Source organism: Sapajus apella, unplaced genomic scaffold (assembly GCF_009761245.1).
Source record: "Sapajus apella isolate SASKATOON/1434 unplaced genomic scaffold, GSC_monkey_1.0 scaffold4, whole genome shotgun sequence".
Classification (NCBI taxonomy): Eukaryota; Metazoa; Chordata; class Mammalia; order Primates; family Cebidae; genus Sapajus; species Sapajus apella.
The window spans coordinates 35621162-35634067 of NW_022436944.1; the positions used below are offsets into that span (position 1 = coordinate 35621162).

Consider the following 12906-nt stretch of genomic DNA (forward strand, 5'->3'; position numbering starts at 1 on the left):
TGGAGCACAAGAATCGCTTGAACCCGGGAAGTGGAGGTTGCAGTGAGATGAGATCGTGTCACTGCACTCCAGCCTGGGAAACAGAGTGAGTCTCTATTTCAATTAAAAAAAAAAAAAAAAAAAAAAGAACGAACCACCTAAGAATAAGGTGACCAATTTGTTCTCATTTCCTGGGTCTTTCCTGGTTCTAGGGTTGAAAGTTCCCATCTTGTCTGAAACAAACCAGGACAGTCGATCATTCTTCTGGAATGAGAATGAGGAGGGGGAGAAAAAGGTTGTGGAGGGGGCTGGGATATGCAATGCTTGTACATCAACTGGTGTTTAGCGATCAAGAGAAGGCATGCTAATGGATCTACTTATAAAAGAAAAAAAAGCCTTTTCTCATCTGATTTTTCTTATAATATCCAGAAAATGTAAAATTTTAAGAGTGATAACCATGGGATTGTTGACTTGCAAGAAACATGCATATAACTTTTATTTATAACTGCTTTTCTTAGGATCAGGGGACTCCAATCTTCTCCTTTCAGACTCATCCAATAAATGAGTCGTATGATCCTAAACACAATGTTTTCAATTTTCTAACAATGAATTAAGAAATAAAAGATTTTCAAAGTTGTGAGAATAAAGAATCATTGAGTAGATTCTAGGGTAATAAATTCTAAAAAATTAATAAATTAATTCAAGCCCCAATCCACGTGCATAAGTTTTAAAGCCACGTCCACCAACAAGGATTTTTTCCTTGTCTCTTCTTGCTCAGTGGTGATTGCACAGTTTACACATATTGATGCCTGGCCTGAAAGTAAGGAAGCTCTCCTAGGTCAATAGATCATGGGGCCCAGCACCCAGTGAAGTCCTGTGTGAAAGGATGGGAAGCCAGTGAGAGAGGTACTTCTTGTCCATATGAAAGTCACTTTCTTTTCTTTATTAAAGAATAAAAACAGAACTAAAAAATTCAGGAGATCCTTTGAGATCTTGTTTGGTGTAAATTTGACAAGTGAACAAAGTGGAAACCAAATTATGCACATTTGACCATGTCAAAGATGGTCACTTTTCAAAGAATTGGACACTTCAAAGAACATTATTGCCGTGATTTCTTTCTCTCTTCCATTTGAAGAATCTAAATTTCTGAGGATATTATTCAAAATATAGCTTCTAAAGTTGATACTCATTTACTAGTTTTTCAGTGGGCATTGAAAGAAAAATGTTTGGTCTTAGAATTCTGGGTATTCCAAAACACCCCCTGGAAGAGACTCTACTGTTGTTTGCAAAAGAAACATCTTTTCCCCACAAAAGAAAAGCTGAAATGAAATAAAACAACAGCAACCACCAAAAACAACAACAACAAAACACAAAACGCTACCCATCCCAACTAAGCACTCTAGGATCTTTTTTCAGTCTTAATTAAAACCTTAATTACAGCTCATGAACAAAGGCCAAGACCAGAGAGAATAGAAACAAGAGATATTTAGTAAATAAGGGATAAATAAAAAACCCTTACTCCCTAGAGGTAAACTCAGAGAATTTTGCAATTTGTTTAAGATCGGAGAGAGGGAGAGAACCAAATAGAAAGGACAAAGTCCCGTCAACCTCTATTAGCTAACCTGAAAAGTAGTATCTTAGGTCAGGTTCCCTAGAAACAGAGTCTGAGATGAGCATGTGAAGGCACACAAATTGTTGAGGAAGCACTTTCAGGAGAAAGGGAGTGAGGAAAGCAGGATAGCACAGGGGAAGCTGCTGAGCAAGACAGTGTTGCAGCTGGAATCTAGCTTTATTTAGCCTGATCCCAGGAAGCTCTGGAGCATCAATTGCACCACACCACTGGTGTCATTCAGAGGCAAAGGTCCAACTCTGTAATCTAATCTGCTGCCCAACAATGGGGTGGAGAGCAACCTTCCAGGTGAGGCAGCTGTACTGGTCAAAGGCAATTCTTGAGAAGGAGTAAGCTGTGAGTTGTTAGCAGCTAGAGAATGGGTGAATCTGCCAGTAAAGGCGATGTAGGTGGGGCAGAAACAGCACCCACTTACAGAAGAGGACTTCTATTCTTAGTCAAACAAGAATATGTGGATGTATTTCACTTCCCCTGATCCATGGTTTCATAAAAACTGACAATAAATCAGACTGGCCTCTGATTTCAAAAGCCAAAAGCCTGGTGCCAGAGCTTAAAAATCTCAAACACCATGGTTGGTCCATCTGTGGTCTGAAGGAAGGAACTGATTAGAAAGCCCCAAAACATGAGTAAACTTATCCAACAATGCTTGCAACTCTGGAAACTTTAAGAGAGTTGGAAGAAAACTGACTCTTATTCCTTGGTCAAAGAAAAAACATGCTGTTCGGTTTTGCTGACACTAGAGAAATATTAGACAATGCGGGGTAAGAGACAAAGAAACATTCTCCAGGAAATGTCAGGAAGAAGAAATACAGTATTATGAGACAAAAGATAGGACTTTGTATTCAATGCTATTGCATACATATAAGGCATGAAGAAGAAAGTAGACATCAAAATATTCTGAGAGCTCATTTGGTCTGCCTAGTACATACGGAATACAGCAATTGCCAAAATCAGGGTTATTCAAAATTTAAGAGCCTGGAAATTTAGTTCCGAGATTATAAAGTTAATAAGTCCTCCACACTCAGTACCTTCTTTTCTAAGTTCATCAGATTTTTTTTCAAGTTTCTCAACATCATCATCCAATCCATCTGAAAATAAAAGGACCACCTAAGAAAGCATTCAAAAATAAAAATGAGTTAAAAGGAGTTCATTGCAATCACAGACCAACAAATAAGATAAAGCCATGTTACCTTTCCTCGAGCAGCTGATTTATTCTGAAATGTATCCCATAGAGAATTCAAGAGGTTTGCATTGAGAAGAGATGGTCCATTAACTGTTATATCCATTAAGCTGTTCAGTATGTTTTCACTGTAGATCTCAAACTTGGGAGAATATTTTTCTATGGCATTTGTTACTTGAAAAGCCACACTGACCTGAGTCTCTGTGCCCACCTCACAGCTTACTCCATTGAGGGAGCTGATGGCACGTAGGATGTCTTGAAGGTAGGTTTCCATCCAAGGCTGACCTTCGAGCAGAGTCTGCCCTTTCTCCTGAGTTGAGACATCAAATCCCACCACAACATCCACGAAACAGTCTAGGATTCAAAGGAAAGGCACGCCTTAATAAACAAACACTTTTATTTAACTCAGACACCATGTCTGAATCAAGGAACTTGAAATTCTTTTTCAGTTACAAAGTTGGAACACAAAGAAGGGCATAAATAAAGGAAAAAGCTAAGAATCAACTCTTTTAATCTGTAAAAGTGTAAGGGTACTTTTTTTTTCAGTTCATATCAAATCTGATGATTCTATAATGAAGTTCTGAAATATTTTATTTTAGCTATTGAAAAAGCCATGCAGAATCTTTTAAATATGTCTAAAGTACACTGTGGGAATGTTGAGAGTCTAAAATAAGACATTCATAGACTGCTACTTATCAATTGAAGTCATTCAACAAATTATAATATGGGAAATTTAAGAACATTTGAATAAATTCACTTAGAAAAAAGTAAATCACAAAGGACTCATCTAAGGAATGGTTTTGAAGATTTATCTTTCTAAAATGGGCCTTTGATTCCTCTTATTGTCTAACATCCACTCAGAAAAGAAAAAAAACAAAAACAAAAATTCAGGAGATCCTTTGAGAGCTTGTTTGACAAGTGAAGAAACTGGTAACCAAGTTATTCACATTCGACCATGTCAAAAAATGGTGCTGCTTTAGGAGCTCAGCCATTCCGGAAGCCAAGAACACTGCCATTTTGGAGTTAAGAAATACTTAGAGGGGTGTAGCATTAAAGTGCTTTGCTCTTATTTTTATTAATTCTAGGGAAACTTAAGTATTGGAGAAACAAGAAAGGGCTTGATATTTTAAGCTGAGTGTCCTAAAGGCAGTTACTTAGAGAACAATAAAGTCATGTGATGCACCCTTCCTTCAAGAATTTTTAACTTGGCTAACAACTCTAATCTTGGTTAGCAAATTAAACACATACAGCTTGCTTGATAAAATGAGTGGTTGTTTTTAATTTCCTTTGCTTAGATCAGCAATTTTTAAAATATTCCTTGTAAAGACAAATGCCTAACTACTTCTAGACACACTGGTCAGTTGGACATTTGCAAGTGTTTAAAACCAAAAGTATCTATTTCAACTTTTAAAACAAGTGCTGGCACTTAATTTTTAATGAGAGATGAGTTGACTGAGGGAAAACAGAAATCTTTGACAATCAATTTTCATCATAAGATTCAAGGTAAATCAAAGTGTTATCAAAAAATCTGAAATATTGGACATCTTATTTTACTATATTTTGCTTTTTTGGAAATCTCTTCTTAATCAGAAAATAAGATAAACTAGTTAGAAAAAAGCATCAGAATATATCCTTTCTAAAATTCGTCTTGCATCTATGTCTTCTAATACCTGTCTTGAGCTTGAAAGTTTCATTTTTGATGACTGTTTTAACCTGAGCAGAAAACCAGGTAGTAACCAAGATATGATAATATCTTTAAGGAAAACAGACTCGTGTGAAAAAAAACCAACCAGCAGAAATGCCAAAATGACATCAAGTGACCTTGGGAACTGTCACCTATAAACACTGTGTATTTTAAATTTTTGTCTAGATTGCTGAAAGTACAAACTTATTTAGGTAAACAATTTTCTTGTGTTTAATTAACTGACAAATGATTCCATAATCATGTGGTAGAAGGAAGGGAATTTGGTAGACAAGTCCAGAATTAGTAACCACGTGTCTAAGTACAGTGAGAGACCAAACCATACTGAGCAAGCGGCTCTCATGCAACTGCCTAAAAACTTCATTGAGACATCTGTCCTTTAATCAGGAGCCCTGTCTTGAAGTCTTTCCCGACACACGTTGTGCTTTATAGAGAATCTGCCATTGGTGATTGCAGACTGACTGGAAGCAGGGATAGTTTTGGAAGTGAGCCAGGGAGAAGGCTAAAATTGGATTTCCAAAGAAATAATAAAGAATTAAGCTAGGATAACAGAAGCTGGAATAAGAAAGCGGCAATCAAAGCAAAATATTTAAGAAGGTAATTAGCAGGACTGGCTACAGAGGGTCATAAAAGAAGTAAGAGCAGCAGGCTGAGCCCTTGACTAGTCCTCCAATTGCAATGTGGAATCCTGGGGGTCAGGTCTATGAGCGGGAGGACAGAGATTCAGTTTCAGTCATATGCTGGTCACCACCCTGTTACTTCTGTTACTGTTAAACTACTTTTGGCAGCTCTTATCTTCTCTGGGCATTAATTTTCTTGTCTAAAAAAATAAGGGGATATAGATTTCAAAATGAAAATACAAAAGCACAGAAAAGAGTGAATTGGACCAGGCAGTTACAGTCTCATTGTTTCCTGCCAAGCACAAAAGCTGATTCTAATTATTCATTTAAAAAGACAGTTCTTAGTTGGAGCTGATGATAGCAGATTCTTGGTATTAAGAAATACTGACAAGAGGCTAGGGTACATTTCTAAGATTAGAAGACAGATTCTTGAGAAAATACTTTTTAAAGGGGAAAGTGGTAGTTATTAGCTTGGATAGGAGATAAATCTGTTTGGGACTTTGAAAGGGCATTTTCGATTAAAAAAAGAATGATCTATAAAGTACAGCTAGGGAGTGTTACAGACTCAGTTTGTATACCTCCCAGATTTGCTTCCTCCCTTCCCCATGGCATAGACATTTGTCCACTGAAGAGCCAGCCCAGCTGCCACCATTGTTAGTCTGCTAACCAGAGGTGACAGCCTGGCTTTGACACGGCCTCCACCGCACTCACTGCAGAAGGACCTCAGCGGTTTTGGTGCCCGTGTGCAACCCACGTGAACTCAGGGAGGCTCTGGCCCCTTCACCATTTCCAGCCCTAGATGTAGTACACTGTGCGACCTGTTTCCGGTTTCCCCAGCAGTTTCCCAGAGGGGCTGAGTAATGCAACACAGTGGTGTAGGAAAGTTAACTCTGACTTATGAGAGGCAGTAGATGGGAAGGAATTGGCAAGTAAATGCTCTCCTTTATTCCCCGTGCTGGGCTGGTCTACACGGTGGTTCTATAGGGCTTCTCTAGGGATTTTCTGCATGACCCATACTCCAAGGCACTTTCTTAAGCTGTGGCTAACTGGGTAACACAACATAGTACCTTGTATTTACTTTCCCCTCCTTTCCCGCATCACTTCCCTTCCATTCTCTCTTACTTCCCTGGGACTGCGCTCCCAATAAAGTATTGGCCTGTCAACTTTGCTTCAAGCTCTGTTTTTTGGAGACTAAGGAAGTATTGGCAAATTGTCTTTCTGTGAGCTAACCCCATTACTCCACGAATTTTCATTCAAGAGATCACTTCATGGTACTCTCAGCAACATGCTATGCTGTTAGCTAAGTCTCAGTGAACACTTGCCATGCGCTTCCAATTCATGACCTCACTTGTCCTCATAAGACACAGAATACCTGTAACTAGAAGCTCTTTTTCATTTTGCAGATGAGGAAGCTGTGACACAGAAGCTTGCCCAAGGTCTTACTGTCAATACTGTGTGTCTCACCCATAGGATTCAGATCCAGGCTCCTCTGGGGTCCACATGCTGAACTACTACTTACTCTACTTCTTCCTGGATAGCCAGTGATGACAGGTCATGCAGGTTGCTACTTCTGCTACTGCATTATGCTTTTGGAAGTGACAGCTTAGGAGGAAGTGGTTTCCTTAGGGAATATCAGCTTGTGGAAACAATTTCAAAGAAGCAAACCTATGATGACTTAATGAGCTCCAGTCATTAATTGGTGAAGCACAACACTTAGATACTAGTTCTTTATAATGTCAACATCGGATAACCTAGACAACAACCATATCAAGAAAACAGCTTAATTTAACAAAAAACTCAGGGGTGGTGGTTGTGGGAGGAACAGCTTGTGGTCAGACAAGCGGAGGCTTCCGAATGTGCTTAGTCTTACTTCCTGTATGCTTTAGATAAGGCTACCAACATTCCCCTGAACCCCCGTTTCCACATTTATAAACGAAAACATAAATACAAACCACATCAGATGTTGGGAAAATTGAGACAGGACATTTAAAGTGCGTAGAGTACCAGGCTTAACTCTTTGTAGATGCTCAAAAGATACTGATTCTTAGTCACCTCCCTCATACCTCCATGGCGGCTGACCTACCTTTCACGTATGTTGAATCACAGTATACAACTAGAGGAATTTTAGAGATGATTTAGCTTTACAAACCAGAAAACTAAGACTCAGAAAAGGTAGCGATATCTCCAAAGTTATGTATATTTTAGTAAGAAGCAGAGCAAATGTTCAGGCCTTCAGTCCAGTTTGCTTTGAGCTGTACCCAGCTACTGTCTGATTTCCTTATTTTGGGATTTATAGTTTAAAAAGAACTGGCATCCCCTAATATATTTGTACATGCCTTTGAAGCTTTATCAGTGTTCATTCCAGCCTCATCAGTCTTCAGCTCACAGCCTGCCTCACATTCTTCCCTGCTGGAGTAATAACCTCAAGTTTATCTTAATACAGAATAGTTTTCTTATTTTTTGCATTCATGACCATTTTCTTAAAAAATAACTCATTAACTACTTGGAGTTCATCCCCCTGTCTCTTACTTTCCACATGGTTTTCTTTCATGGCACTCTGATCGAAACTAGACGGTTCAGAGATAATTTTCTGCCTAATAACTGGGATTAAGCATTTCACATGAAACAAGAAATTAATGTTGAAGTTTGGCTGAGGTAATCAGATACATTCCAAAGTATGTGAAGCGGGATTGAGAAAGCCAGTAGTCCCAAATCAACTATAGAACTCTTAACCTTTAACCAGCACATCAGGTCTTATTAAAGGTTTGAGACTATGGTTTGGAACAGTGTGTTTGGGGAGAGCTGCTGATGTGCTGTGGGCTCTCCCATTAGGCACAGACTCACATGAAAGGAGAGCGGCTGATTTCCTTTTCAAGTGGAGAGAGAGGCTTTCAGAGATAACCTGGAGATAACCTAATCCTGGAAATTCTAAAGCATGAGGCATGGGATGGCATATTGCCCTCCCTACAAAGAAGAGGCAGTCACATTGGAGGGCTATGATTCCCAGTTTTTATTAAGGCAATTGATATGTTATTTGTTTTTTGTTTTGTTTCATTGTTTTGAGACGGAGCCTCGCCCTGCCATCAGGCTGGAGTGCAGTGGTGAGATCTCAGTTCACTGTAACCTCCGCCTCCCAGGTTCAAGTGATTCTCCTGCCTCAGCCTTTGGAGTAACTGGGACAACAGGCAAGTTCCACTGCTCCCAGCTAATTTTTTAAAATATTTTCAGTAGAGTCAGGGTTTCACCATATTGGCAAGGCTGGTCGTGAACTCCTGACCTTGTGATCCTCCCACCTCAGCCCCCCGAAGTGCTAGGATTACAGGGGTGAGCCACTGTGCCTGGCCAGCAATTGATATGTTATTGTTTTTGTTTTTCTTTTCCATTTATTTATTTTATTACATTTTAGGTTTTTGGGTACATGTGAAGAACATGCAAGATTGTTGCATAGGTACACACGTGGCAGTGTGATTTGCTGTCTTCCTCCCCATCACCTATATCTGGCATCTCTCCCCTTGCTATCTCTCCCCAACTCCCCACCCCCCACCGTCCCTCCCCTATTTCCCCCCAACTGACCCCAGTGTGTAGTGCTCCCCTCCCTGTGTCCATGTGTTCTCATTGTTCAACACCCACCTATGAGTGAGAACATGCGGTGTTTGATCTTCTGCTCCTCTGTCAGTTTGCTGAGAATGATGGTTTCCAGGTTCATCCATGTCCCTACAAAGGACACAAACTCATCGTTTTTGATGACTGCATATTATTCTATGGTGTATATGTGCCACATTTTCCCTGTCCAGTCTATCATCAATGGGCATTTGGGTTGGTTCCAGGTCTTTGCTATTGTAAACAGTGCTGCAATGAACATTCGTGTGCACGTGTCCTTATAGTAGAATGATTTATAATCCTTTGGATATATACCCAGTAATGGGATTGCTGGGTCAAAAGGAATTTCTATTTCTAGGTCCTTGAGGAATTGCCACACTGTCTTCCACAATGGTTGAACTAATTTACACTCCCACCAACAGTGTAAAAGTGTTCCTATTTCTCCACATCCTCTTGAGCATCTGTTGTCTCCAGATTTTTTAATGATCGCCATTCTAACTGGCGTGAGGTGGTATCTCAATGTAGTTTTGATGCCCATGGAGCTGATATGGCTGAGTGGACAGCAAGCTGTTGTTGCCTCCTCTAATCGCCTAAGGAGCCCCTGGAGGGGGGCAGAGAAACCTCAGCTGAACAAAGCTAGAGGCAGCCCCAGATGCCCAGAGGCTGAGAAAGGCGTAAGGGACACTCTGGAATAGAGACATATTCACCCTCCTAAAAAACTGTTGTGGAGAGATCTTTAGACAAAGGTGGCTTGGTGGGGGAGGGGATGATGTGGGACAGGAAGTGGAATCTTTGAAGGACCTATGAGTGGACCCAGCTTTAGACATGGGCTATTGTCAGAGAAAACCAATTCCTGACAAGGGCCATCAGATTAGAAACTTTCCTGTATCCCTTTAGTTGCTCCCCTTTCCTAGTACCTTCTCCTTCTGGAGAGGCCAGAAACTGTGGTAAGATGGAGCAGCACCTGGAAGATGGGGAGTGCAGTGAAAGGCTGTGGACGGAGGGTGAAGCGCCAACCACTTCTCACACAGCAAGGCAGCCTGTAGCAAGCTGGAAGTGTGGGGTAACCTTAAATAAAATGTAAAGTTAATATTACACTGGGATGGACATATTAATTGCTAAAAGGAGATTCTTTTATTTCCTGAAAGTGATGAGGGGCAAGGGAAGACTAGCTTCCATTAATCAATTTAATGGTCACTGACAGACAAAAATGAAGGGACTTTATAATTATATCCCAGGTGTTATGCTTACTAAAATTTAAATATGCATTTCCTCTGTGGCACATATAAGCCATGGAATACTATGCAGCCATAAAAAAGGGTGAGTTCATGTCCTTTGCATGGACATGGATGAATCTGGAAACCATCATTCTCAGCAAACTGACACAAGAACAGAAAACCAACCACCACATTTTCTCATTCATAGGCAGATGTTGAACAATGAGAATATATGGGCACAGGGAGGGGAACGTCACACATTAGGGTCTGTTGGAGGCTAGGGGAGGGATGGCGGGGGGTGGGAAGGTTCGGGAGGGATAACATTGGGAGAAATGCTGCATGTAGGTAACGGGGAAGGAGACAGCAAACCACACAGCATGTGTGTACCTATGCAACAATCCTGCAAGATCTGCACACATACGCCAGAACTTAAAGTACAATTTAAAAAGTACGCATTTTCTCATTTAATCCTCATAATGTTCTTTTGGACTAGGTGCTGCTATCATACACATTTAGGAGGTGAGAAAGTGAAACTTAGACAAGTTAGGCAACTTGTCCCGGACAGAAATGGCCATAGAGCAAGGATCTACTGTCAGGCTGTCTTCAGAGCTGCCTCTTAATGACCTTGCAGTTTTTTTTTTTGTTTTTTGGTTCTTTTTTGAGTGGAAATCTGGGGTTAATGTTTGCCATGGGGAGTTAAAAAGAATCATAGCCAACCCATAAGGTGTCTTTATAACAGAAAAAGTTACTTCTCCTTTAAGACATTTGACTTTCATCTGTTGAAAGTGTCAGCATGCACTCAATGTAAAGAAGATATTTACTAACTTCTGCGGTAAACTTTCATAACAAAGATATAAACCTCTAGGGAGGTTTCCTACCTACCTGTATCACAGCTCTTGGCAGCCCTATAGGCCATATCGCCAAGCAACCAAAACTCAGTCAAATATTTTCCTTTCTTTGAGGCATGCTCTTCAACCTCTGAAACCAGCCAGATTGCAAACAATGGCCTTTTCCTCACACCTTAAGGCAGGCATTCCCACTCACAAAGGAGCCCTGCTCCCCCAGGAGACAGGGAGAAAAAAGGGCACCCGATTTCAAGCACCCTGTTTCTCAATCCACAGGTCACGTAAATTATTTAACTGTGAAAAGCTGGATTTGAAATCCAGAGGCACACACCACATTCTCCCAGCAGCCCCAGGGGATGAAAGTGGAGCTTGAGGAAAAGGCCAGAGAAGACAGTGTGGGGAATCAACATGGAGAACTCGCCAAATACTTACTGCTCTCACCCCCTGCGGTACAGATGTTGCGAACGATCCTTTTTTTGACCTTCTTCAGTTCGTCGAAGTTGTGCACTGTCAGTTTTTTCTCTGCGGCCCCGGTGATCTGAATGAGCTGCTGGTCATCTACGTCCCCGACGCCCACGGAGTAGATGTCGATGCCTCTGTGTCTCAGCGCTTCCGCGGCCTGGGCCACCTCGTCTTGGGACTGGCCATCTGTAAGGACCAGCAGCACCTGCGGGGTACCAGTATTTATCCTGCTGCCCATGTCTGGCCGGAAGTAATGTCCCACCTGCCTGAGTGCGTCACCGATGTGTGTGTTTCCGCCGAGCTGCTGGATGTTTTCAATCTGAAATGATATCTCCTTTTCACCTATGAAAGTTCCCAGTGGAAACTCCTGGCGATAGTTATGGCTAAACTGTGCGGCTCCTATACGCACTCTGTTGAGGCTGACATCAAAGTCTTGAATGACGGATACCAGAAATTCCTTCATCTTCGTGAAGTCACTTGAGTGAATGCTATTTGAACCATCCATAAGGAAAACGAGATCTACTTTGTCAATTTCACAATCTACAAAGAAGAGAAGGAACAACAGCAAACCCCGATTGTTATTCTTTCTTTAATCCACCAAGAGTAAATTAAAAGTTCACAGCTATATAGAGATGTTATTTCTGAAAGGGGTCTCTTATCTTATGCTAGGCTCTGGTCACAATTAACTGAATTAACTGGAGGAAATAAAAGCAAATGATCAGTTCATAAAGTCAGTACAAGGCATGAATCACTCACACATCTTTTTATGCTTCTCTGGGCTTGTTTGTTTGGTCTTTGGCCATTTTATTTTCTGAGATGCCAGAGAACTAGGGCCAGTACTAAGGAAAACTTGTTGTCATCTGCAATCTAGCCTCAGCTCTTCCAGAAAGCCTGGTGACAGTAGTAGCACCATCAAGAGAAGAGAAAACAAAGAACACATACATGTAGGGATTCGAACAAAGAGGCAGATGGTTCATATTATTGACTTAGCCTCCCTGGTCATTTGAGCCAATAAATATTTTTCTAGTTCATTAGTGCATATTGAGAAGAGGTTTTTAAAAAATGCCTTTTGGTCTGTATCTAGTCAGTTTTCATCAGCCCCCTTCTGCTATGTATAGGCAAAAATATCTACTTGAGAAAAATATTTGTGAACAAGCAATGCAATATAGAGATGCTTCCCCTGTATTAACACAGCAAACATAAAATAAGAAGAACATGGGACGCCATTGCCAAAGAATGAGTTATGCTTGGCACATGTGTGTTCCTTAGCTTTCTGGTAAGCATGATCATTTCCAGTGATTCACCACCGTCCTAACTTAGTTCTCATCACAGCCTCGGAAATATTAAAGGTATCTGAGATTCCTCAAGTCCAGATAAATAAGGAAGTGATAAGGAGAAATATGGTAAATTGAGATCCTTTAGGATCTGGTTAACTCATTAAATTACTTTGTTTCAGATTTCAATAAAGGAAATCTAATACTGTTTTTCTGTCCAAAGGGGGACTTTGAATATGAAAATGCAATGTCAGCTCCTATAAGGAACTTGAGAAGGGTAGATCAAATTTTGGGCAATGGCTACCGAGAAGAGATTTGTACCAGTTTTCAATAAGACCCAGAAAGATTTGGTTAGTTTTGTGAAAGAAAAAGATTGTACCTGCATTCTAAGAAGCCA

At 40.6% G+C, this 12906-nt stretch overlaps 1 protein-coding gene across 1 annotated transcript in view; it reads right to left on the minus strand.

The window, feature by feature from the left end:
* Positions 1-12906, minus strand: part of LOC116542179 (collagen alpha-6(VI) chain) — a 110497-nt gene that overhangs the window by 85185 nt on the left and 12406 nt on the right. Inside the window, exons 8-10 of the mRNA XM_032266957.1 lie at positions 11206-11775; positions 2800-3143; positions 2638-2716 (exon numbers count right to left, since the gene is read on the minus strand). Of these exons, the coding sequence (XP_032122848.1) occupies positions 2638-2716; positions 2800-3143; positions 11206-11775 (993 nt within the window). The remainder of the gene's footprint in view (positions 1-2637; positions 2717-2799; positions 3144-11205; positions 11776-12906) is intronic.